This window comes from Molossus molossus, unplaced genomic scaffold, assembly GCF_014108415.1.
Source record: "Molossus molossus isolate mMolMol1 unplaced genomic scaffold, mMolMol1.p scaffold_m16_p_15, whole genome shotgun sequence".
NCBI lineage: Eukaryota > Metazoa > Chordata > Mammalia > Chiroptera > Molossidae > Molossus > Molossus molossus.
Genome location: NW_023425350.1, coordinates 33408451 through 33435258, shown reverse-complemented (window position 1 = coordinate 33435258; position 26808 = coordinate 33408451). Strand labels below are relative to the sequence as shown.

At 36.7% G+C, this 26808-nt stretch overlaps 1 protein-coding gene across 5 annotated transcripts in view; it reads right to left on the bottom strand.

Moving 5' to 3' along the window:
* The window catches only part of FOXN2 (forkhead box N2), a 62107-nt gene that overhangs the window by 28075 nt on the left and 7224 nt on the right, over positions 1–26808 (bottom strand). For 3 of the 5 annotated variants that reach the window (XM_036262868.1, XM_036262871.1, XM_036262872.1), the window contains exons 1-2: positions 22762–22825; positions 3520–4073 (exon numbers count right to left, since the gene is read on the bottom strand). In XM_036262868.1, the coding sequence (XP_036118761.1) occupies positions 3520–4059 (540 nt within the window). In that variant the 5' untranslated portion in view covers positions 4060–4073; positions 22762–22825. Of the gene's footprint in view, positions 1–3519; positions 4074–14261; positions 14377–22761; positions 22826–26808 lie in introns of those variants that run through there. The other 2 variants (XM_036262869.1, XM_036262870.1) reach the window with 2 other exon arrangements.

Below are 26808 nucleotides of genomic sequence, written 5' to 3'. Positions count from 1 at the left end.
CGAGGCAATGTGCCATGTGTCATTAGGAGAATGGTAGAAAATCTGCTTGTGTCCAGATCCTCCAATGACACAAAAGCACAAATCTGCTACATTGAGAAAGGAAAGTGGTCACTTACTTATACCTAAGACATCCCACTGATATTAGCAAGTTTACCCACCATAATGGGAATAAGCAGGAAATTGGCCTGAGCTCTGGAGCAGTACGGTCCAGTAGGACTTTCTACAATGACAGAAATATCCTATATGTATGCTGTCCAATATGCCAACACTAGCCACGTGTAGATAATTAGCTATTGATGAATGCAGTTCTAGACTCCACTCTGAGTAGATGGGAGAGATTATCTGCTCCTGGAGTAGGCATGAAATACCCACTCACGAGTCACAGGCATAAGAAGCTACTTAAGACTAAAACTGGAATAGAAAAACTAAAAAACTCACCTTACACAAAAGCTTTGCACCAAGTAATAAGCAATAACAATCTATGGAAAGGGCAAGAGCATGAAAAGAAATGTCCTGTCCCCAAATGTGGTGCAAGATGAAAGATGAAGGTGAAGTAGAAATGCTGAGAAAAATCATCTGATACTCCAGTTCTCACACTAAGCACAAAGTATTGACAGTTCATCTCTGTAGGGATTTAAGGCCTGTGGTATGCTGAAGGTAACTATAAAAACAACAAAACCCAATCCCAGTTCAATTAACTAGATTGACCAATACCTGTTCACTCTAACAACCTGATAGAAGTATAGGCATGTCTATTTCTGGGTAGAAATATTATTTACCTCAGCCTCTACCATTCTCTTACACTGACATTCAATCCAAAATTATGAAACACACACAAAAACAGGAGATAAAACAAAAATCAGACCCAGAGATGGACTAGATATTGAAATGATCAGATATTAAGAGATAATGAGCATGATTAATATATTTATGGATCTAGTATAAAATTTTAGCAAAGAGATGGAGAGTATTTTTTAAAAGGCAAATACAAATGCTAAAATTAAAAAATATGACTCTGCCCTGGCCAGTTTGGCTCAGCTGTTAGTGTCGGCCCGCAGACCAATGAGTTCTGGTCAAGGGCACATACCTCAGTTGTGGTTCATCCCCAACCCTGCTCAGGTTATATGGGAGGCAACCAGTCGATGTAGCTCTATCATGTCAATGTTTCTCTGTCTCTCTCTCCCTCCCACTCTTATCTAATGATAAATAGAAAAATATCCTAAGGTGAGGAATAAAAAAAAAAAAAGATGAATCTTTTACCAGGTTTATCAGCAGAACGAACACAACAGAGAAAAGAGTAAACCCGTACAAAGATCAATAAAAAGTATCCACATTGAAATAAAGAGAGAAAAAACATGAAAAGGAGCAGAGCAACTAAGAGGTGAGACAACAGCAAATGGTCCAACATGTTTTTACTTGGAGTCCCAGAAGCAGGAAGTGAGCCAAAAGAAATATTTGAAGAGCCTGGCTGATGTGGCTCAGTGGTTAAGCGTTGACCCATGCACCAAGAGGTTGCCGGTTCGATTCCTGGTCAGGGCACATGCCTAGGTTGTGGGCCCAAACCCCAGTGGGGGGCATGCAGGAGGCAGCCAATAGATATTCTCTTTCATTGATTTTCCCTCTCCCTTTCTCCTTTCCTCTCTCTCTAAAATCAATAAAGAAAAAAAAAATATTTGAAGAGATAATGAGCAAAATTTTTCTAAATTTAATGAAAGACAACAAAACACAGATCCAAGAACTTCTGAAAAACCAAAGCAAGATAAAAATAAAGAAAAACAAAAACTAAGCAAATCATTGTCAAACTACTGAAAATTAGTGATAAAGAAAAAAATCTTAAAGACAGTTAATAAAGAAACATAACAGAGGAACAAAGGTAAGAAATAAGCAGACTTCTCATTAGAAACTATGAAAGCCAAAAGACAGGAGCGCAACACCTTTAAAGTACGGTAGTTCCCCTTTATCTGTGCTTTTGTTCTCTGAAGTTTCAGTTGCAAAAATATTCAATTGCGTCAGCCATTGACATCATTTGCTGTTGACATCCAACCACTGAGACTGTCATGGTTTGATAATCCAGATCACCTAAAGCAGGTGACCTTCCTCTGACATATGGTCAGAAGGTCAATAATAGCCTAGAGCTATCAGTGCCTACATTATTCATCTTACCTCATTGAACCCCGTATGCATTTCATCATTTCACATCATCACAAGCATAAGGGTGATTACAGTATAAGAAGATATTTTGAGAGAGAATAAGAGAGAGGTCAAATTCACATAACTTTTATTACAATATATTGTTACAACTGTTCTATTTTATTATCAGTTACTGTTAATCTATTACTGTGTCTAATTTACAAATTAAACTTTATCATAAGTAAGTATGTATAGAAAAATACAGTCTATTCATTTATATAAGGTTCCATACTATCTGTATCCACTGGAGATCCTGGGACATAACCCAGAAGATAAGGGGGACGGGGGGCACTACTATACTTAAGGGAAAAAATTACCAACCTAGAATTCTATACCCCTCCTCCACAGAACAGTTGAAAAAATATTTCATTGATGGCCTGGCCGGTTTGGCTCAGCGGTTAGAGCGTCAGCCTGCAGTCCAGAGAGACCCAGGTTCGGTTCCCGCTAAGGGCATGTACCTCAGTTGTAGTTTGTCCCTGGCCCTGGTTGGGTCATGTGGGAGGTAGCCATTCAATGTGTCCCTTTCACATCGATGTTCCTTCCTCTCTCTCTCTCTCTCTCTCTCTCTCTCTCTCTCTCTCCCCCTCTCTCTCTCCCTCTCCCTCTCCCTCCCTTCCACTCTATCAGAACAAAAGATGGAAAAATGTCCTTGGATGAGGATAAAAAAATATATATATATATATATTTCATTGTTACCATTCCTGAACCTCAAGAAATGTTAAACTTCTCCAGAAAAAAATGAATTGATCCAGATAGGACATCAGGATTAGTCAATATTTTCTGTAAAAGTCTAGATAATAAATGAAAGTGGTATAACATTATTTGAAGGTAGATTGTGATAAAGATATATATACTGAAAACGGTATAGTAACCACTAAAAAAATAAAGTAATAGCTAATAAGCCAATAGTAGAGATAAAACTGAATAATAAAAAAATAATCCAAAAGAAGGCAGAAAAAGTGGAAAAAAGGGGAAAAAAACCAGACTGAGCAAATAGAAAACAAATAGTATAGTAATAGGTTTAAATCCAACCATATCAATTACATCAATGTAAATGGTCTATAGTCCAATTATAAGGCAAAAGTTCTCAGACTGAATAAATAAGAATAATATTCTGATAGTTAGAGAAACACTACAGAAACTAATAATAGAAAATTAGAACATTAAAAACACTAATTTATGTACCTATGGTAGACTGAAAGCAAATAATGAATATAATTAAGCTAAAGTAATCTGACTTGGCTGTTTTTGTCTTCCTTTGATTTCCCCTTATTTTAAAGTCTCCATGTTAACTCTCCCCAACCTCCCTCAAATGTTCGTAACACTGACCTTGCCATGGCTTCTTTCCACTTTCTGAAAACATTTATTTAGGGACAGATTATGTCGAACAGAATTCTTCCAGCCTGTTGGTGCAGTAGCAAAATATGGGAAGCGGTCCAGAATCCAGCTGTAAATTTCTTTGACAGGCAAACATTTATTTGGAGAGTGTTCTATAGCCATATAAATGAGAAGACTAAAAGAGTATGGGGGCTTTGAAGTTGCTGATTTTTTTTCTGGGTTCTGGTAGCAAGATGGTCCTAATGATGGCACATCATCTCCTTCTATGTCATACAAGGGACTAACAACTGGAAGACCTTCACTTCCGAAACTGAAGTTTGTTAGAAGATTAGTACTTTCATGAAGCCAGTTCAAATTTGTGAGTTCATCATCTGCTGATTCACCACTGTCCATTAGAGTGGCCTTTGGCTTGGCAGCATCAACAGCTTCAGGCAAGCTTCCCATTTTGTAAATCTGGCTTAATCCTGCAACCTTTTCAGCTCCTGGAGTTTCAGCTCTCTTTTCTGGAGTCATTCCAATTATTGGACCCATTTACTCTTACAGTTCTGCAACAAAGGAAACAATTATCAATCAATGTAATACTTAAGATTCTTAGGCTTGTGGGAACATAAAATACATATTTAAATATCCCCATATCAGAGAAATTTTGCAATTTTCCCACATAATATTTAAGCACAGTATTTGAATAATAAAGACACTGAAAATTACAATATGAGAAAGAACTTATTTCATATTATTTGAAATGGTTGTAGATAAAATGCAGCATTATAGTACCATATATATGGGTGACATAAACAAAATTAACAATGTATTCTGAGTAATTATTAAAGTCCCTACCCCACAGTAACTGCTTAATAAGTAATAGTTATTATTAAAAAGGAACAGACTGTTTCTTTAAATTATAAGACTTTATAATCTATGCATTTTAAGGATCTATGTTTTTACTATAATAGTCATACATAATATTGCTCAATATAGAATAAACAAATTCAAAATATCGCTTAAACAGTAATTCCAAATAAACCCTTTCCTCAAATCTAAAATATTTACTATAAACCATTTCTAATATTTTTATATTATATTATATAAAGATAACATTTCTTGTTCACTAAATTCATTATCAGTAAAATTATATTTACTATAAATTATTCCTTTTGCAAATTCTAGTATTTTTATATCTACATTCCATATAATCTCAGTAAGTACTGACTGAAAGGCTGACAGTCTCTGAAATGTTACTCTATTTTGAAAGAGAATAAAACCATTTGTAAATTATCTGTTTTTTCAAATGACTTCTCTTTTGGTTTTTAACACACTTCAATTCAAAACACTTATCATGGGAGAATAACTGACCAAAGAGAAATGTGACAGAACTAATGTGCTATTTAATTCATTTAATGATTCATAAAATTACCTCATTTCTGAATTCAGTGAAAAAACTTCTATGTTTCCATTAGTCTAGTCAATCTACTTATGCTTATATAACTGCAATAAGAGAAGTACACCCAAAGTTTTACTTTACTTAGAATATAGCTGTCAGGTTATTCCAAGAATTATGAAAATCAGTCAATTTTAGATACAGAGCCATCATTTGGATTCTGGTAGCTACCAGTAGATATAGTCTTAGTGCAATCAATTATCAACAGCATTAGTTAATAACTTGGGAGCCAGCCATTGTGCTAGACACTACAAACTGTATGTATCTCAAGTAACCATCAATTAAACCCTATAAAATATACACTATTATCAACCCAATTTTATAGATGAGGACAATGACTCAGAGAGGCTGAATATCCTCTTTGAGGTTGCCTGGTTAACAACTGGAAATGCCAGAATTTAAACCCAAGCAGACTGACTTCAGAACAAAAAATCTAACCACTACATTATCCTGGTAACAGTATATACACATCACCCAAGAGTACCAATTACCCAATCCTGTCCATTTTAAATTTTATCATTGTTCTCTCTATATCCAGTTCCTAACTCTCTCACATACACCTATATCTATAACTTCACACACCAAGACACTGTAAAAAGAAAAAGATCAAACTATAATTAGATATCCATTTCAATAAATAATGAAAACCACACGTAAACATATGCACATGTACACATATGTGCACACAATATTATTTCAGAGATAATATCCTGTCCTATGTAACTGACCAAATTGTTCATTTACCACTTAAGTTTCTCTACCCATAGAAAACTTTAGAAATGTGATGGATGAGAATTAATTTGTTGAAGAAAGTCATTTCCTTTAAAAAAAAAAAAAAACTTAATATTTAGTGTCCAAAGAAGGAAATGACTAATATAGTGGGAGGGAGAGAGAGAAACATCAATGCGAAAGGTACACATCTAGTGGCTGCCACCCGCACGAACCAACCAGGGCCGGGGACAAACTGCAACCGATATACGTGCCCTTAGCAAGAACGGAACCCGGGTCTCTCTGGACCGCAGGACAACGCTCTAACCAGAGAGCCAAATCGGCCAGGGCAGGAAATGAGTAATTTCTAATGGTCCACTTTTGCCTTTTCACCTATATCTCCATTTACCTTCAATTATTTACATACAGAAATTAGGGAGTAGCAAATACCACTAACATTTACTGAGATTTTACTATATTAGAGACACTATGCTATGGGCTTTGAAATGCATCATCTCTATTTACTCCTCCCTACTATTTAGCTCTATGTTACTTTTGTATTCCTAATGAATCTTAACAAAATGGTGGGCATGAGTAAGCAATCAAATCATAATTATTTCAAACTGAAATTTACTAATAATCAACACATATGTCTACTCTGTACCATGTGCTGTGTCACCCTACTTCAGGAGTTATTTATTTTAGAAACAAATCCTTAATGCTAGGAAACATTCTCACTGGTAACAATCAGAGAATTGAAATTTACTTTATAAATAAGGAAATAGAAATGAAGTAAGACATTTGCCTAAGGTTCTAAAACTAATAAAAAGTAAAGTCAAAATTATAAACCAGGCTGAATTCAATACATTTTTTTGTCCATTAAAGTATACTCAATCCCTTAAGGAATGTATATTTTAGCAATACTACTTAAAACAAATAGATTCTGTTGCCCTGGCTGGTTTAGCTCAGCAGTTAGGTCCAAAGGGAAGGGTCTTGGGTTTGATCCCTTGCCCTGGTCGGGGTCATGCTGAAGGCAACCAATCAATGTATCTCTCTCACATTGATATTTTTTTCTCTCTTTTTCTCCCCCCTCTTCCTCCCTTCCACTCTATGTAAAAGTAAATGGAAAACTATCCTTGGGTAAGGATAAACAAACAAACAAACAAAAGATACTACTGACAGATATGAGAACATATGGTAACAGAAATGAATTTAGGTGATTGCAAATACACACAATTCCTCTGAATATCATGTTTAGAATAAAGTCTTATTATTTTAAGATATATGGCAATATTATGTCATTAAATATGTCAAGGATTACACAAAGTATATGGCTAAGAAACTAAAAAATCAAGTACTGCCTGGCAGGTATGGCTCAGTGGTTAAGTGTCGACCCATGCACCAAGAGGTTGTGGAACAAATCCCCAGTGAGGGACATGCAGGAGGTGGCCAATCAATGTCCTCTCTCATCTATGTTTCTATCTCTCTCCTTCTCCCTTCCTCTCTCTCTAAAATCAATAAAGAAAAAAAAATTTTTTTAATCAAGTACTGATACTGAAAGGCTAACATGCTCTTAGATTTGAACTATCACTGTATTTTCAAGGAGAGAAGAGGAGTTTCTAAACTCATTTCAGAATACTTTAGAACACCATCCCCACTTAGAACACTAATTCCACCACAATAAATAGGCAAATGGTCTTTCTCACAAATAGGTATTTAAATAGAAAAAATATATACTAGAAAATATTTACCTTCACTGATGATTACAGAAATGCAAAGCAAACAAAAATGTGATATTGAATATGACAAGTAGCACCATACCTAGCATGTAGTAAGCACAGATACCAGTAGTAATAAAAATAACATTATCTTTGCCCATATTAGTAATGGTTAAAATATACACACACACATACACACAAAATTTGGGGCAAGGACCTCAGGCCACTTTGGACACCTGTCTGGCAATATGCACACAAAATTATTAAAAATGTCATATTCCTTGACCCAGTAATTCCACTTATGAGTTAATTCAGTGAAATAATCCTATGTAAGGAAAAAGATTCACTCTTCTCTTTCTCCCTCTCTTCTACACAACATACACTCACCCACACAGATGTCTATCCAAGAATTATGAAAGATAATAGAAAACTATAAACAACTTACATATCTTATTATAGAGGAATAGCTAGGTAAACTAAAGTACATCTATTGAATATAATATTTAGTAGTCATTAAAAATGACTGTCTTAGCCCTGGCCAGTTTGTCTCGGCAGTTAGAGCGTCGGCCCGTGGACCGGAGAGTCCTGGGTTTGGTTCCCACTAAGAGCATGTACCGTGGTTGCAGTTTGTCCCCAGCCTCAGTTGCAGTCGTGTGGGTGGCAACCACTCAATGTGTCTCTCTCATATCGATGTTTCTCTCTCTCTCTTCCTCCCTCTCTCCCTCCCGCTCTATCTGAAGATACATGCAAAAATGTCCTCAGATGAGGATAAAACCAAAAAAAGCTATCTTAAAGACCACAGCAATAAACAAAAATGCTTTATTAAACACTGATAAAAAAGACTTCTGGTCAAGATGGCAGTGTAGGTAAACACGGTACTCGCCTCCTCCCACAACCACATCAAAATTACAACTACTAAACTACAACACAAGAACCATTCAGAACCGCCTGAAATTGGCAGCTTTCTCCTGGACAACATGCTGGTGGAAGCTGATGTTGCTTTGGCAACCCCTTCCCTGGGGCAGCAGACAGCCGCCATGGCTGGGAGTGCAGCACCCTGGCTCACACTGTCTGCCCCACCCTAGTGATTCCCTGAGGCCTTACTCCATCCAAGCTGTTTCCAAAGTCTTTACCATAGGACTGGCCTGTCTTGGATCCTGCTTCACAGTGTCCTAAAATCTTTCAAACAAGCGGTATCTGGTCTCAGCAAGCCCCATACCTCTCACTAAGTGGCCCCAGGCCTGGCATTAGAAGCAGCTAGCCTTGGATCACAACTTGGCTTTTCCTGGGCATCTCCAAGCCCAGGACAAGAAGCAGCCATCTGCAGATCACTCTGTAGCTTATGCTGGGTGACCCCGGATAGAACACAGACAGTGGCTGGCCTTGCCCCAGAGCCAACACACCCAGTAGACAGCTTCAGACCACATCGAAAAACCACCACCCAAGCACCTCCACAAGTGACACACTCAATGAGCAGACTCAGTGGGTACCAGAGCCCTGATGAAGTAAGTCTTGCTCTGTGTGTTGGGCCCCTACACAGCTGATCCTCCAAGGTAGTCAGAGGCCAGTGGTCAGTGGGCACAGCCAGTCCTTGCAGCTGATCAGCCTGAGCAAATCCTCCCAATGAAGTGCCAACAGCAATCAAGACTCAATTACAGCAAAAGGGTATACAGTCCACAATAGGGGTGCACCTTGAGGCCCAGCTGGGATGATCAGGGAGGCTGTGCCACTGGATCCTACAGGACACCTACAACAATAGGCCACCCTCCAAAGCCTAGGAGACATAGCAACTCTACTTAATACACAGAAACAATCACAGGGAAGCAGTCAAAATGAGGAAACAAAGAAACATGTCCCAAATGAATGAAAAGAACAAAACTCCAGGAAAAGACTTAAACAAAATAGAGATAAGCAATTAATCAGATGCAGAGTTCAAAACACTGGTTGTAAGGTTGCTCAAGGAACTTGGTGAGACATTCAAGGAACTTAGTGAGAACATCAACAACATAAAAAGGAACCAGTCAGAAATGAAGGATGCACTAACTGAAATAAAGAATAATTTATAGTGAATTAGTAGGAGTAGGTAAAGCCAAGAAGCAAACCATCATTTTGGTATACAAGGAAGCAAAAAACATCCAATCAGAAGAGCAAAAATAAAAAAGAATCCAAAAACAATGACGATAGTGTAAGAAGCCTCTGGGACAACTTCAAGCATGCCAACAATCGCATGATGGGGGTGCCAGAAGGAGAAGAGAGAGAACAAGAAACTGAAAACCTATTTGAAACAATAATGACAGAAAACTTTTCTAACTTGGTGAAGGAAACAGACATACAAGTCCAGGAAGCACAGAGAATCCCAAACAAGATGAACCCCAAGAGGCCCACACCAAGACACGTCATCATCAAAATGCAAAAGGTTCAAGACAAAGAGAGAATCTTAAAAGCAGCAAGAGAAAAGCAGTTAGTTACCTACAAGGGAGCTCCCATAAGACCGTCAGCTGATTTCTCAAACAACTTTGCAGGCCAGAAGGGAGTGGCAAGAAATATTCAGAGTGATGAAAAGCAAGAGCCTACAACCAAGATTACTCTATCCTGCAAAGCTGTCATTTAGATCAATAGCCATATAAAGAGTTTCCCAGACAAGAAAAAATTAAAGGAGTTCATCCCCACCAAACCATTATTATATGAAATGTTGAAGGGTCTTTTTGAAGAAAAAGATGAAATATATGAACAATAAAATGGCAATTAATACATTTCTATTGAATCTACAAACAAAATGAACAAGCAAAACAGAAACAGACTCCTAGATACAGAGAACATTTTGTTAGTTGCCAGATGAGCAGGGCCTGGGGGGCTGGGTGAAAAAGATGAAGGAATGAAGAAGTACAAATTGTTAGACTGATGAACCTCAAAGGGAAGGGGGAGGGAGGGTGGAATGAGATAAACCAAAGAACTTCTATGCATATTTGCATAACCAGTGGGCATTGACAATAATGTGGGGAAGGCAGGAGGGGGGTGGGATTAGGGAGGAGAGGGTCAATGGAGAAAAATGGGGGGACATCTGTAATACATTCAACAATAAAGATGAGTTTAAAAAACTGGCAAAAAAATAAAAATATACAAAAAGCTAACAGTAGTTTATATTAGTAACTTGGTAATTTTTTTGTTTGTTCTTCTATTTTCCAGTATTTCTTTAATGTGTTTCTTCTTTTTATAATTTAAACTTAAAAAAAAACTTAAGGGGGAAACAGTTGTGCTAGATTATGTTTAGTTGTATTTCCATTTCACAAAAAAATCAACTCACAAAAAGGTTACAGAATTATCAAAGGCCTCAAGTCAAAGACAAAAGCCATCTCATATTCTTAGTACAGCCTATTATATCACCAAGCATTTCTGTAATACCAATTAGCTTGTGGGTAAATAGAAGAATGATTTTACTATAATGTGGAAATCACATTGGTTTGTACATGATTTTTCCCAGCCTATGTTTCTGCACTACTAAATAAGAGCTGAACTCAAAATAGGCTAACACAGTGGAAAGCCACAATTTGCTGAAAATACAGTACTGTACCCAATTCTCATTCAACACATATTCTTTCCTTTTGGCACAGCTTGGCCAGATATATTTTCCTCAAAGTGCTTAATGAGCTCTCTTCTCAAAATTTTATGCATTTTACTCTGGCTCCCATAACCCTATATTTTCAACCCTTCCTTGTACACATGTCCCTCAGGCTAGTTTCACCTTTTTGTTTAAGTCCCACATTGACTGTACTACTTTTTTTATTTGTAAAAAATTTAATATATCTTTTAAAATATTCTAATATTCTTATTAATATTTATTTTTGTTAGTGTTCTGGTTACCAAATTTCAGATATTTTGAATGAGTTAGCCCAGTAGTTGTACAGGATTTTAGTATTTTTCAGAAATATTTATATGTAATATCACAACAGAAGGGCCTGTATATTTCACACCAAAATTAAGAAAACTTTATGTTTTATTTACTTGGAAAATTCTAGTTTTATAGCAACTACTTTTTTAAATAAACAGAAACCATTCAGTAGCAGATCATTAACAATGTGTATGAAAGTTTGCTTCATAAAGCAAAACAAGTACAGAAATAAAAGAAAATCTGGGCTAGAGATTTAACATTTCCTTTTCTTAATCTTTTAAGAACACTTCAACAAACCATAAATAATTGTTGCACATATTAAATGTCACTCAAAATAAGCATTTACCACCAAGAGAATTTAATGTGGTATTTGAAAAAATGTACTAGAATTTCTTAGGTCTATAACTATCATAACCCAACTAATGAACACACCCACTAATAAACCAATTTCTAAAACTAATAAGACATTGCTACCAAAAAAGGAGTTACATAAACATATAAGACAATTTTAGCAAAATACACATTTGTGTTCAGACTCCAAATCTTCTACATTTCAGAACGAACAGAGTTTCTTCTCATAGAATTTTAAAAGTGGAGAATTCAAATAAACCTAGTATAATCTCTCTGGAACCATCTAGAGCTTCACTGTAGAAGGTCCATGGCAGAAGGGCTCAGGATTCAAATGTACATTTTTTTCATAGCTGTGCAGCTCATGCATCTCTCAAAGGTATCTGCATGTTATGTTCACTGTTACAATGATATTCTACTCTAGGACAAGAAAAATAAAATTCCATATTGGAATTCTTAGATCATTTCACAAAAGGTTAAAGGAGAGCACTTTTGCTTAGGTTGGTATTAACACTGGTGTGAGAGGAGGTGTGAGAGGAAATGCATGACAGAGACTAAATAAGAGAAGGAAAACTAAAGGCACAGAATTATCTAAAAAAATAAAATGCTATATTAGAGGTGTTGCCCAAAATAACGAAGGAAACTCCTCAATACAAAATGGTAGTTATAACCACTTGCACGCTTTATCATTCCTTCTTGAATTTCAGACTTTCTATGACCACTTTTCTTCTATTTAAAAAGTGGTCTGCAGGGGTTGGTGGGGGAGAGATAAACCACAGAACTTATATGCATGTATGCATGAACAATGGACATGGACAACAAAGCTGGGGACAGGGGGAGGGGGGAGGGGGAGGGAGGATCAGTGGGGGGGGAACATCTGTAACAAAAATAAAATAAAATAAATAAAAAGTGGTCTTCTAGAGAACTTTAAGATTTTATTTCCTTGAGCACGTGTTTGTTTAGCCCTTGTTCTTAAAAGATATTTTTGGTAGCTATAGAACTCTAACTTGAACTACAATGAGTCATAGTTGTTGGATTTATTTTCACTGAGTATATCATTTTGTGGTCTTCTACTTCCATTATTGTTATTGAAACTTAATAGTCCTTTGAAGGTGCTCTGTTTTCTCTAAAAATTTTCCTTTCATTAACCTTTTTATTTTCCATTTTGTTGTCTCTTTGTGTTGTATTCTGGATCTTTTTTTTTTGTCCTCACCAAGGACATTTTTTGCATTTAGCTTCAGATAGAGCGGGAAGGAGAGAGAAACATCGATGTGAGAGAAACACATCCAATGGCTGCCACCCACACAACCCCAACTGGGACCAGGGACAAACTGCAACCCAGGTACGTGCCCTTAGCAGGAATCCAACCCCGGACTCTCTGGTCCTAACCGCTAAGCCAACCCAGCCAGGGTGTATTCTGGATCTTTTCAGATTTATCATTCATTATATTGTTATAACCCAGTGCCATTGACCTAAACTCCTAGAGGCCTTCACAACAACCAAAGGGGTTGTCAGTTACTCATCTACTGAAGAACATTCTTCACTAACTAACCCCTGAGTAATCGCTAACCCCGGGGTAATAACTAACCCTTGAGTAATCCTGGGCTTGGCGCCAGGAATAATCTATTGAAAACATCTTAACCTTTGAGATGTCTGGGAAACTGAGTAACAGGTAATTAACTAACCGCTAAATTCCGCTTCTGTAACATGCTTGCTTACACGTAGCACCCCCCTTACAAAAATCCTATAAAAAGGAGCCATTTTAGCTCTCCGGGGCCGCAGTTACTCCTGTGTGGGACATACTGCAGGTGCCTGCGGACTTAGCTCAATAAACTCCTTTTATTAAACCCCATCTCGGCGTCTGAGTTTGGTTGATCTCCTGGGTTACAACAATATAAATTTTTCTTCAATGGGGTCTGTTTACTTTTATCTATCCCTTAAATTTTAATTTCAATTACTATTTTCATTTCTAGAACTTCTGAATGTTTTACAAAGTGTTTGCTCTTTTCCTCATTTTTAAGTTTTCACTGAACATATTAAATACATTTATTTTATATTTTACCTCTGATAACTCAGAGATGTGAACTATCTGCAGGTCCGATTTTTCTGATTCTCTTATATTGTGCTGTTTTCCCTAGACAGTTTATAAATTTTTATTATAAGCTAATCATTTTCATTAGAACCTTACTAATGGAAATTATTTGATGATGATTTGTGTTGCTTCTGTCAGGCTCCTGGAGTAACATTCCAGGATCCTTTTAAATTCTTAGCTTGAGGTTTAGTGTGAATTCAGGATGCAAACCAGTGTGAGGGCTGATTTGTGGTAATAAATCTTCAGCAGAGATATTATTTTTCCCATTAGCAGAAATAATCTAAAAAGATAACTTTCTTTGTTATCCTTGGTGAGTTTAAGGAAAAGAATTTCTAGATCACTCTTATACCTAGAATGTATAGCCCTATGGAACTCCAAATTAATGGGGAAGATTATTTCCTGCTTGATGTTTTGTCTTGGCTGAGTCTGGGCTTTGCTTCTTGCCTGATCCCTGAGACCAACAAGGCAAGGAAAACAGAAAAGTTCACTAAATTTGGTAAATACCCTCAAAGCAACAGCCAGCTTCAACACTTAGCTTACCTCACTAGGTTTCCAATTAGTGTTCAGTCTAAATATTCTTTACTTTTGTGCATTTTACCCAGCATTTTGGGTTCTTTTCAGCAGAAAGGCTGGTCCAGATATTTAGTTCCCCATGCTGCTGAAAACAGATATTTACATCAGTTTCTGATGGCAATATCTCTAACATGCATTATCCTAGATGCTAGAGCATTGGTTCTTAAGTTTCTTTTGCCTCAGCACACTTGAGGAATTTGATTTACTTATGTCAGTAAGAGCTGCTCATTATGACAGTGATTCCCAACAGGAATTAGGTAGAGAACATTTCCCTGGAGGCTAAGATGGTTATCACAAACTCAGTGCAGCCCTGGCCGGTTTTGCTCAGTGGTTAGAACATAGGCCACAGATCAAAGAGTCACGGGTTTGATTCTGGTCAAGGGTAGGTACCTCGATTGTGGTTCGGTCCCCAGCCCTGGTCGGGTTGTGGAGAAGGCAACCAGTTGATGTGTCCCTTGCACAATGATGTTTCTCTTCTCTCTCTCTCTCCCTCCCACTCTTTGTCTGAAAATAAATGGAAAAATATCCTAGGGTGAGGATTTAAAAACAAAACAAAACAAAACTCAGTGCAGATTTTTAAAAAGAGGGTGCTTTCATCACCTGTAAAAACCATACTCTTTAAATACAGCAAAGATATTCTAACTCCTTAACTATGATTCAGTCCATCATTATAAACACAGACCTGATAAAGAGTAATATTTATATGGGCTACTAAAGTATATAGGACTATTTACCAGTTTATCAGTGTTTCTCAAATCAGGATGTCCCGAGGATGTATTCCGGGGACCACTAGTTTTATAAATTTTCATTTTTTGCTTTCACATCAATAATAGTATAAAAATATATTTTTACCATTTTCAAAGAGAAAAATGAAAAGACTTAAAACTACATGAGGAACTAAAGTCAGTGATTCTTAAAATGGGATCTATAATTTACTTCCATAGAAGGGATCCATATATTATTCAAGTTTAGAAATACTGTTCCACCCTAAAGGCCTCACATTTCTATGCTTGAGTTACTAGATTAATCTTCTTAGTTCTATATCCTATTCATTTGTACTGTAGTCACTGTAACTGACTGTACAGGTTTATAACCCCTTATCTAAAATCTTTAAGGGCAGACACATTTCAGAATTCAGAGTATATTGGATTTTAGAAAGGGGTTACAATGCAAATATGTTATATGATGTGTCAGTGAAGTCTAATACAGAACCCCATAATAAACATGTTAATATTTCTGCAGCAAAATGTATATTCACACGAAAAGGGGGTTAAATAAAGACCATCAATAGTTTTACATCAGTTCAGATCATGTTTTACCAATAAATAAGAGAAAATTTTTGGTTTTCAGAGCATTTTGGGTTTCTAATCATTTCTAATACAACCATTATTTGCTATAAACAGGAAAGCTAGATAAATTTTATTAGAATTTAATATAAGATCACAGTAAGATCAGATAAGAGTAAAAAGCTCACCTTAAGGGGTATAAATTTAATGCAAAAACTTTGTAATTTTTTCCTCCCAGCTATTTAGGAGCCTTTTTTTTCTATTTGTGGTTTAATAGTGTAAGATACAGAATACATAAGCTCCTGATAAGCAGAAAATACACTGTATTATAAATTCTAAAATGTCAGAAGTACCTAAATGTATATAGCAATTCAAAATACATTCAAAACCATCCTGGCCGGTTTGGCTCAGCGGTTAGAGCGTTGACCTGCGGTCCAGAGAGACCTGGGTTCGGTTCCCGCTAAGGGCATGTACTTCGGTTGCAGTTTGTCCCCGGCCCTGGTTGGGTCATATGAGTGGCAGCCAGTGGATGTGTCAATGTTTCTCTCTCTCTTCCTCCCTCTCTGTCTGAATAGAAAATGGAGAAATGTCCTCGAGTGAGGATGAAAAAAAAATTTAAAAACTACATTCAAAGCCAACATATTAGCCAATAGCCAAATTAGATGATTATTACTGTAGAATGTCTCTTCAGCTAGCAATATGGATAAAGGGTACAGAAAGAGAAGTATAAGAAATGTTCTATTGCCCAGCCACACCCAGCCGGTGTGGCCCACGGGTTGAGCATCAACCCATGCACCAAGAGGTCGCTGGCTCGATTCCTGGTCACAGCACACTCCCAGGTTGTGGGCCCAATCCCCAGTGGGGGACATGCAGGAGGCAGCCGGTCAATGTTCTCTCTCATTGATGTTTCTATCTCTCTCTCCCTCTCACTTCCTCTCTCTCTCAAAAATCAATGAAGAAAAAATATTTTAAAAAAAAGAAATATACTATTCAGAATAACCTCTTCTGATACTTTTCTAAGAAGCTTCAAGATGAAATCTCTTACTCCTACTAAACTCATGGCTCTGTTGTCAAAGTTGTTATATTATATGGTGAAATAGTATACAACTGTAAAATGAAAGGCTTCTTTGAGAAAGAAATTAATATATTTAACACTAGGAGATATTAAACAGAAACTTGAAGGGGCAGTATATTTAAAGTTGTGAAGAATAAGCAATTTCATATTGTAAAAAAACATAAAAGTGCCCTGGCTGGTTTGGTTCAGTGGTTAGAGCATTGGCCTTTGGACCAAAGAGTTGAGGGTTTGATTTCCGGGTCAAGGGCACATACCTGGATTGCAGATTCAATCCCTGGCCACAGTAGCGGTTGTGTGGGAGACAACCAATGTGTCTCTCTTACATCAATGTTTCTCTCTCTCTCTCTCCCTTCCACTCTATCTAAAAATCAATGGAAAAATATGCTCCGATGAGGATTAACAAACAAACAAAAAAACCATAAAACTAAAATCTAGATCATTATTCTTGATACCATAATCACACCTGGAGGCAGTGAAGCTAAGAGTTAAGAGCATGACCTGTGAGGAGATATTGCCTAGGTTCAAATCCCAGCTCTGCCACTCAATAGGCTATAAGACCTATCAATTTAGAATTCAAATAGTACCTACTTTCTTAAGATTGTTAGTAAAAATTAAATGAAAATAAATAGAAAGCATTTAGAACAAAGGTAGAGAGTAAGTATTCAATATATACTAGCTATACAGGTGATAATAATTATTATAGCTATTAATTTTTAAAATTATTAGATTGCTTCCTAAAGTAATAAATTTATAAATGTTGCATCTTTTAAATAAAAACAATTACAGTACAAAATTACTAAAAATACTTTGTTTCAAAGTTTGAACATTTAAAGAAAAACTTCTGGTATTAAGGACGAGTCTCCCTCACAACCAATGACATCCATTGGCAAAGCAAGCAACTGAGATCAGGTCTTCTCAGAAAAGTGTTACAACAACAGTTTCATCATTTTCTTTATGATGTTACTTTCACTTCCTTACTCTGTTTGTGTCCATGCCCTTTATTTCTTAGGTTATGTCAATATCTTACCCAATGATGCAACATGACAGAACCCTTCAAATCTTTCTAGCTAACATAATAGAGAAGAACTTGCCCTGGCCAGTGTGGCTCAGTTGGAGTGTTGTCCAGTACACCAAAAGGCTGTGGGTTCGATTCCCAGTTAGGGGACATACCTGCTAAAGGATGCTGCTGCTGCTGCTGCTGCTTCTCTCTCTCTCCCCCCCTCTCTCTATATATCCCTCTCTCTAAAATCAATGACAACATGTCCTTGGGTGAGGATTTAAAATGATAATATAAAAAAACTTAAATCACATAAACTTTCAGAATTTTTTTTTAGTATTTTATTATCTAGTGACCCCCTCCTCTGCAAAGTCTAAATCCCTTTATTTACAGCTCTGGCTGATAATATTTTCATACACACACACAAATAAAGAAAATACATATAGCAAATATAATGCTATAATCAAAACAGGACAAAATATAAATACCTACATATACAGTTACATCCATTTGTATCCAACTAATTCAGAATCTACTATCCTGTTACAAAATTCTTATAAAGTTAAAATAGTCAAAATACTCCAAGCCAGTTTGGCTCAGTGGATAGAGTGTCGGCCCAAGAACCAAAGGGTCAAGGGACAGATTCCTGGTGAAGGGCAGGAGCCTGAGTTGCATGTTTGATCCCTGTCCCAGTCAGGGTCATCTGGAGAATAGCCAATCGATGTTTCTCTCTCTCTCTCTCTTCCTCTCTCCCTTCCACTCTATCTAAAACCCTCAGATGAAGATTAACAAACAAATATAATAGTCAAAATAATAATTTTTCTCTACTCTTAAGACATTACTTATATTGTAAATTTCAGCATAAATCTAAAATATATTACAAATATGAGTTCATGAATATACAATTTAATGACAAGAAAGCAGGCTTTCAGTCCAGCAATTTTCAGGAATATAAAAGTTTTTTTAGTGTATACTTCAGTAAGTGATATATAATTGCAATTAACTCAAGTTCTGTTAATGATGTTCAATGCTTTTAAAAAATGCTTTTATTTTTTCTGGTTAGAAGATTTAATTTAAATAAAGTAGCAGGTAAAGACTTTCTGCTGTCAAAGTTACTAAAAGCCTGGTCTAAATTACTTCCTCCAAAATGTAGACACATCTATTTGTTAAACATTCCACTTAAACTTTTTATTTTTTAAGATTTTTTAAATTGATTTTTAGAGAGAGAAAAGGAGAGGGAGAGAAACATCCATGTGAAAGTGAAACATTGATGGCTGCCTCCTGTATGCTCCCTACTGGGGATCAAGCCTGCAACCCAGGCATGTGCCCTGACTGGGAATTGAACCAGCAACCTGTCAGTGCATGGGACGATACCCAACCAACTGAGCCATACCAGCCAGGGCCCATAAAAATGCTTTTCAAATTATATTATGGAATCTCTTCATGTTACATTTTTCAATTTTAATTAAGTTTTTATCTTACCCATATTATAATTCTTAGAGCCCTAAATCTCTTATTATTTGCAAGATACATTTTTCAAATATTTTTCTTTATTGATTTTAGAGAGAGAGGAAAAGAGAGGGAGAAATAGAAACATGGATGAGAGAGAACATCAACTGGCCACCTCCTGCATGCCCCCCACTGGGGATGGGGCCCACAACCTGGGCATGTGCATGGGTCAACGCTCCACCACTGAGCCATACCAGTTGGGCGTAAGATAATTTTTAATTGTTAAAAATTTATATTTAATCCATCATATTATCAAAGAGTTCTCATTAGATAACAGAAAAATAGCACTGAAAAAAGAGTTAGATCAAAATAAAATGATAGTCAATTTTTGATATCCCAAAGCAAATTAATTCCAATTTATTTTTTTCCTTGCACCCTGAGGCCAATCATTGAATACTGCTTTCCTCATTACCTAGAAAGGGTAAAAAAAAAAAAAAAATCAATTCTGCTGTTTCTAAAAAACTTTTTATTACACTGGCGTGAAGAAGAACCATGCCACCTATTATGTTCTACTGGAACTGGGAAGAAGTTGAAACTAACATTTGAACAGTTTGTACTGAGAGGCCCTAAAGACTTGTAGGCAGTCCCATGCTTAAAACAAGGAATTTCTAACCATGAACTATATGGCAGCAAGTGACTTACAGATGAAGTTGTTTCTCATCCTTTTCACCCTACTAGTCCAGCTTCCTACTTAAAATCAGTCTCATTATAATTACTTTAAACATCTGAATTCCTGAAGTATGTGACAAAAGATGATGATTTTTTTGGTTATATTTAATTAAATCCATTTCCAATTTCTAATTCTGTCATTTTATGTGGCCTTAGGACATTTAGAAATTTTATTTTTATTGACTTGCCATTTTACTTCCCACCAAGAACTTAATGTCATTGGTAAATCATACAATCTTACAAATGTCAAAAGAGACCAGAGAACAGACAGACCCCACATCTCAGATTTGTGGCTTTCATCCAATCGCTTTAAATTAACCAATATTAAAAACCATCTGATTAGGACTAAGACACCCTAGTAAAGGGAAATAGGCATTCACTTAATTCAGATCACTAAACAATATTTTTTTGTAGAAACGTATCTATGCCAGAGCTTGGCATACCACAGAAATACAAAATATTTGTGCATTTTATTAAAACTACCAATCAAGCCCTGACCAGTCTGGCTCAGCGGTTAGAGCGTTGGCCTGTGGTCCAGAGAGACCCGGGTTCAGTTCCTGCTAAGGGCATGTACCTCAGTTGCAGTTTGTCCCTGGCCCTGGTTGGGTTGTGTGGGTAGCAGCCACTCGATGTGTCCCTTTCATGTCAATGTTTCTCTCTCTCTCTCTCTCTCTCCCCTCCCCCCCCCCTCCGTCCCTCCCTCCCTCCCACTCTATCTGAACAAAAAAATGGAAAAATGTCCTCAGGTGAGGATTAAAAAAAAAACAAAAAACTACCAATCAATTACCTCAGTTCTTTACTGTAATTCCAGCACTGTCTGTGATTAAGATATACTATACACCTGGCCAGTGTGGCTCAGTGGTTGAGCATTGACCCATGCACCAAGAGGTCGCCAGTTTGATTCCTGGTTAGAGTACATGCCCAAGTTGTAAGCCAAATACCCAGTGGGGGGTATGCAGGAGGTAGCCAATCAATGTTCTCTCTCATTGACGTTTCTATCTCTCTCTAAAATTAATAAAGAAAAAATATATATACACTATACAATAAAATTTCCATTCAGTTCCACTCCCCTTTACTCACCTACAATCTCTTTAGGAATAAACATTCATTTATTCATTCATTCATTCATTATCCTCACCTGAGGATATTTTTACATTTGTCTTCAGACAGAGTGGGAGGAAGGGTGGGAAAGAGAGAGAAACATCGATATGAGAGAGACACATCGATTGGCTGCCACCTGCACAACCCCAACCAGGGCCAGGGAGGGACAAACCGCAACCAATGTATGTGCCCTTGGCTGGAATCAAACCCAGGACTCTTTGGTCCGCAGGACGACGCTCTAACCACTGAGCAAAACCGACCAGGGCTGAACCATTTTTATTTATTAATTATAATAAGGTACCATTTCTCAAGACTGGAAGCCACTGCATTATATTCCTAGATTTTTTCAACAGTATAAAAAGCTTATTATAATAAGCTCAATATAAAATATTTTAGCAGTTTACAAATACTATAATTTTCTAAATCTCGAGTTATTTTTTTTAAAAGGAAAACAATTTTCTTCTTGTTAGTTTATTACATTGATAGCAAAAATAAAGTGTAATATTTATTGAGTACACACTATTTGCAAGGCTTTGTGTAATATACCTAACAAATGCTAGAACTTTAAAGATATTCCATTAACTTAAAATATGTTCATTTTGGTAACCCTCAGCTTAAAAAAAAAAAAGGACATATAAAAGGAAGAAACTCTCCTATTGAGTTAACAATACATTGCTTGTTTTGATTAAGATTCTTAATTATAAATACTGTCCATCCCATAAAACCCAACTCTGAGATTAGAAGGTAGATTCAAATCCCAAATGTACTGCAAAAAGACGTATGTTTGATTATAATGCTACAAGATGTCATGTATCCAGGACAACTGAAGCATTATGCTCTCTTAGGAATAAAACTGCCTCTTGGTCATAGATTTAGGTGACACAGCATGTGATCCATTGTCTCTGAACAAAAAATGTGTGCAGCTGCATTTTCCAGCCACGAAATGGGGGTGGGGAACAGAATACAAAAGGGTCAAAGATTTGTCTCATAGGGAAATTGTTTTTCAAATAGGGGTAAAAAAAAAAAGAGAAAGAAAAAAAATTTTGAGTGGGGGAAAAAAACCTTTCTCCAACTCATACTAAAAGCAGAAAACACTAAAATCTGGGGGAGAAAAATCTGTTGTGGTAACCTTCTACTGAATCCACTTTACTCCTACCATAACTTGTCCAGATACATTGTGTAAACCATGGCTTAATGCCACTTCTATCTAAAAAATTTTATACTATTTGTACACAGTATATAGAGTTCCCCATACATTGTTGCAGCATTTGCCTCCAAAAAATACAAAATCCAAAAAAAGTCTCAACTGTTCATCAGTTTCTTGGGGAAGTTAAAATGAAGCAATAGCTTTGTAAGTAAAAGAAATGAACATATTTGCTTCTAAGCAGTAACAAACCAGATATTTTTTGTATAAAGACCAAACACTTCTTTACAATGAATTCCTAGTACATATCTCTGCCTTTCACCAGAGAAATACTAATTTAAAACAGCAGTGCCACAAAAGATCTAAATTGAGTGAAAAATTTCTCTAATAAAAAAGTAGTTATTTCTCATAAATGTTTAAAAAAAGTTGGTGACAATAACTTGTAAAGTTATATCAGTATCTAAAACATAGCACTAATTACCTTACATGCTATTAAATATAATGATAGAAAAGAAGCACTACTAGTTCTCAGAGTAAATCTAATTTAGAAAACCATCTTATCAAACTTTGGGATAGCAATCAATGTGGTGTCCAAACAAAAATATGTTGGAGGCTGAAAAAACTTTTTTAAATAAAATTTTAAAAATCACTAATGGAATCAGAAGAATAACATCTGTGCTACAAACCATATAGTAACCAGTTAGCCAGCCAGCCAGCACTTTGGTTCTTTGAGAGCCTTGTACTCTGCACCTGAAAAGTAATGCAGAAAGGAACAAAGCTTCAGAAAGTCAAAAAATCTAATGTCCCAGAGTACAAAGGTAAATATAGTTGGCATTCAAATACAAACAGCTGGTATTCTTTGTCTCAAAATTTATTTACGTGTAAGATGATTTTCAATGCCTTGAACATAAGCCATAATTAGTCAATCATGGAATAAATCTCTCAAAGCCAATTAAATTGTTCCACTGAAAATAAGCATTTTTTAAAAGCACACTCATGGTCAGAAATACCTTTATTTAATAAAGGCACAAGGCATCTTACCAATAAGTCTCTGGTCTCAAATTTGGAAAGCAAGAGTAAAACTTAGTACAGTAAAACTATACTGGTTGAGCCCTGGCCAGTTTGGCTCAGCGGTTAGAGCGTCGGCCTGCGGTCCGGAGAGACCCGGGTTCAGTTCCCGCTAAGGGCGCGTACTTCGGTTGCAAGTTTGTCCCCGGCCCTGGTTGGTCGTGCGGGTGGCAGCCACTCGATGTGTCTCTTCACGTCGATGTTTCTCTCTCTCTCTCCCTTTCTCTCTCTCCCTCCCACTCTATCTGTACAAAAAATGGAAAAATATCCTCAGGTGAGGATAAAAAAAATAAAATAAAAAAAAAATAAAAATAAAAAACTATACTGGTTGATTTAATATACTGATTTTATATGTAGTTCTAAAACACAAAACAAAAGTATAATTAATTTAATACAGAAGTTCAATAGGACTAAACTAACCCTATATGTACACTTAATGAAGTAAAATGTATTTATGCTAAACATTATTAAAGATATTTATGTTATTAATCAGATGATCTCCAGACCATTTTAGAAAGTAACACTTATCCTAATAAACACTCAAGTTTCTAAATGAACTCACATGGAACATAAACTAAATTCTAAGTAGCCATATTAACTGCAGCTATATAGAGCTTAGTCATCTAGTTGTCACTATGAGGAGACAAGATCAGCAATACAGTGGACATCAGTTCTACTTGATGATATAAAGAATACAGGGAAAATGGCTGTTTATCTTCTTGGAGGTACCTAAATGTTTGTTGTGGTTTGTGTGTGGGTGGGAGTTTGTTGTTGTTTTTTTGGAGATACCTCAATGTTTGTAGTGGTTTGTGTGTGTGTGTTGGGGGAGGGGGGGAATTTGTTGTTGTCGTTTTGACCTGTTGAGTTTGAGATGCCTGTGAAATACTTTAGTGGAATGAGCATTTGGGATATATGTGATCTAAAGTTTAGGAGATAGGTATGGTCTGGAGATGGATTTTGGAGTAATTATATCTGAAATCTGCCCATCTCTCTCGATTTTCATGGCCACACTATAGTACAGGTCAACATCATCTCATCTAAACCACAATGGTAGTCTACATGAATGGTACCCACTATGGTTCTGTTCTGCATAAACATACACAGCAGCTCTGACATCTTCCTAAACTAGTCTCCCTGCATCTATGCCTGATCCTCTTAATTTGTTCTCTAAAATGTAACTAGGCAGTAGTTCTCAACCTGTGGGTCGCAACCCCTTTGGGAGTCTAACGACCTTTTCACAGGGATCGCCTAAGACATAACAATAGCAAAATTACAGTTATGAAGTAGCAATGAAAATAATTTTATGGTTGGGGATCTCCACAACATGAGGAACTGTATTAAAGGGTCGCGGCATTAGGAAGGTTGAGAACCATCTTACAAAATGCAACTCTGACAATGTCCCTTTTCTGCTCAATCTATCACACCTCAGCTTTAAAAATCTTAAGGGAAGACTTCTCTAACCTCCCATACTAAAGAGGACCCCAAATCATACTCTTCCATAATTTCCTGTACTTTTTTTAATGAATTTTTTTTTAGAGAGATAGAAACATCGATGAGAGAGAACATCAATTGGCCACCTCCTGGGCATGTGCCCTGATGGGGAATCGAAACGGCGACCTCTTGGTGCATGGGTCGACACTCAACCACTGAGCCACATGGGCCAGGCTTGACATTTATTAAATGAGATAGATGGTGGGACTTTCATTCTACAATAATCTAGATGCTATTAAAGAACTGAAATTCAAATACTACTAGCTTTCCTGCAGTTACATACATGGTTAAGACCTACATTTCCTACAGATATGTACATTTCCTACATGCCTGAGTGAGTGTGTCTAAATTATGTACATATAATTAATGTAAAGGTGAGAACTAATATTTTCTTACATGTGTCATTTTTAAGTGTTTCACTAGTATTAACTCCCTTAATTTTCATAACCACCTTACCAGGTAGTTGCTATTATTCGTGTCCATTTCTATATGGAAACAGATACAGAGAGATGAAGTGATATGCCCAATATCACACACCTTGAAATGATACAACTGGGATACAAGCTCAGGGAGTATAGCTCCAGAGTTCACATTCCCCTACTACACCAGCTGCAATCCTACCTAGCTTGCGTCATAAGGACAAAAGAAAGACTGACAAAAAGTATATAATACCATCAATAAATCTGATTCAATATCTACATCCTCAAGCTAATTAGCTCAATTCCAAATTAGGCTAATCCTGTTAAAATACTTCCGGTGTATTTCTCTATTTATATGCATGCCCCTGCTATTCTAACATCCGGACTGTCTACTTTGCTTACCACCACTCAACCAAAGCCCTAATATTTAAGATCTAACCCAATGACAGCTCCTCCATGTAATTCCCATCCAAACATCTTTTAGAGACTTTTTTTCTCTCTTCTGCTCTGTTCCAACTGCATGTATATATCCTCTTTTATACTGTAGTTTTTTGTCTCAATAGCTCAAAAGAAGCAATAAACGTAAATTACTTTATAAACACTAAAGTTCTATACCTTATAGAACACTTAATCCAGACTAAATAAAAAAATTAAAAAAAAAAAACAGAGAAGAAGAATAAAAAACAATGGACACAACACCCCTAACCAGATTGCTTCAAGCAAGTACAGCCTGGCTGTAACTCGCTGCCACCTAGATTAAAAACGCAAAGAAAAATTATACCCAAATTATACAATAGCATTAAGTTTTCTTCAACTAAAGGAAGGATACAGATATATAGACACACACACACACATATTTTTTAATCCTTACCCACAGATCTTTTTTCATTTATTTTCAGATAGAATGAGAGCGGGGGATAGAGAGAAACATCAATGTGAGAGAGACAAATGGACTGGTTGCCTCCACATGACTCCTATGGAGCCAGGGATCGAACCTGCAACCCAGGTATGTGCCCTTGACCAGAACTGAATCTGCGACCCTTTGGTTGGCAGGCCGAGATCTAACTGCTGAGCCAAACTGGCTAGGGCTGAAGGAGATATTTTTGGCAAACTATACATTTAAAACAAACAAACAAACAAAAAAACCTTGATGCCCTGGCTGGTTTGGCTCAGCAGTTAGAGCGACGGCCTGCGGTCCAGAGAAACCCGGGTTCGGTTCCTGCTAAAGGCGCGCGTACCTCAGTTGCAGTTTGTCCCCGGCCCTGGTTGGTCACGCGGGTGACAGCCACTCGATGTGTCCCTTTCACATCGATGTTTCTCTCTATTCCTCCCACTCTATTTGAACAAAAAGTGGAAAAATGTCTTCAGGTGAGGATAAAAAAAAAACCTTGAGTGACATATGATACCTATTTTAAAAATATTTACTGAGCAATTAACATTCAAGTAAAAAATACTATGCTAGCCAGGCCCATGTGACTCGGTGGACTGAGTGTCCCTATTTGATTCTCCATCAGGGCACGTGCCTGGGTTGCAGACTAGATCCATAGTAGGGGGCGTGCAGGAGGTAGCCATGCAATATTTCTCTCACATAGATGTTTCTATCTCTCCCTTCCTCTCTCTCGGGGAAAAAAAAAAAAATCGATAAAAACATATTTTAAAAAATAGTATGATAGAGACTATGTTTTCCATTCTGCTTTGTGATCTTTTCACTTCCTAAATTTCAGTTCTCCACTTAAGAAGTATTACTGATATACC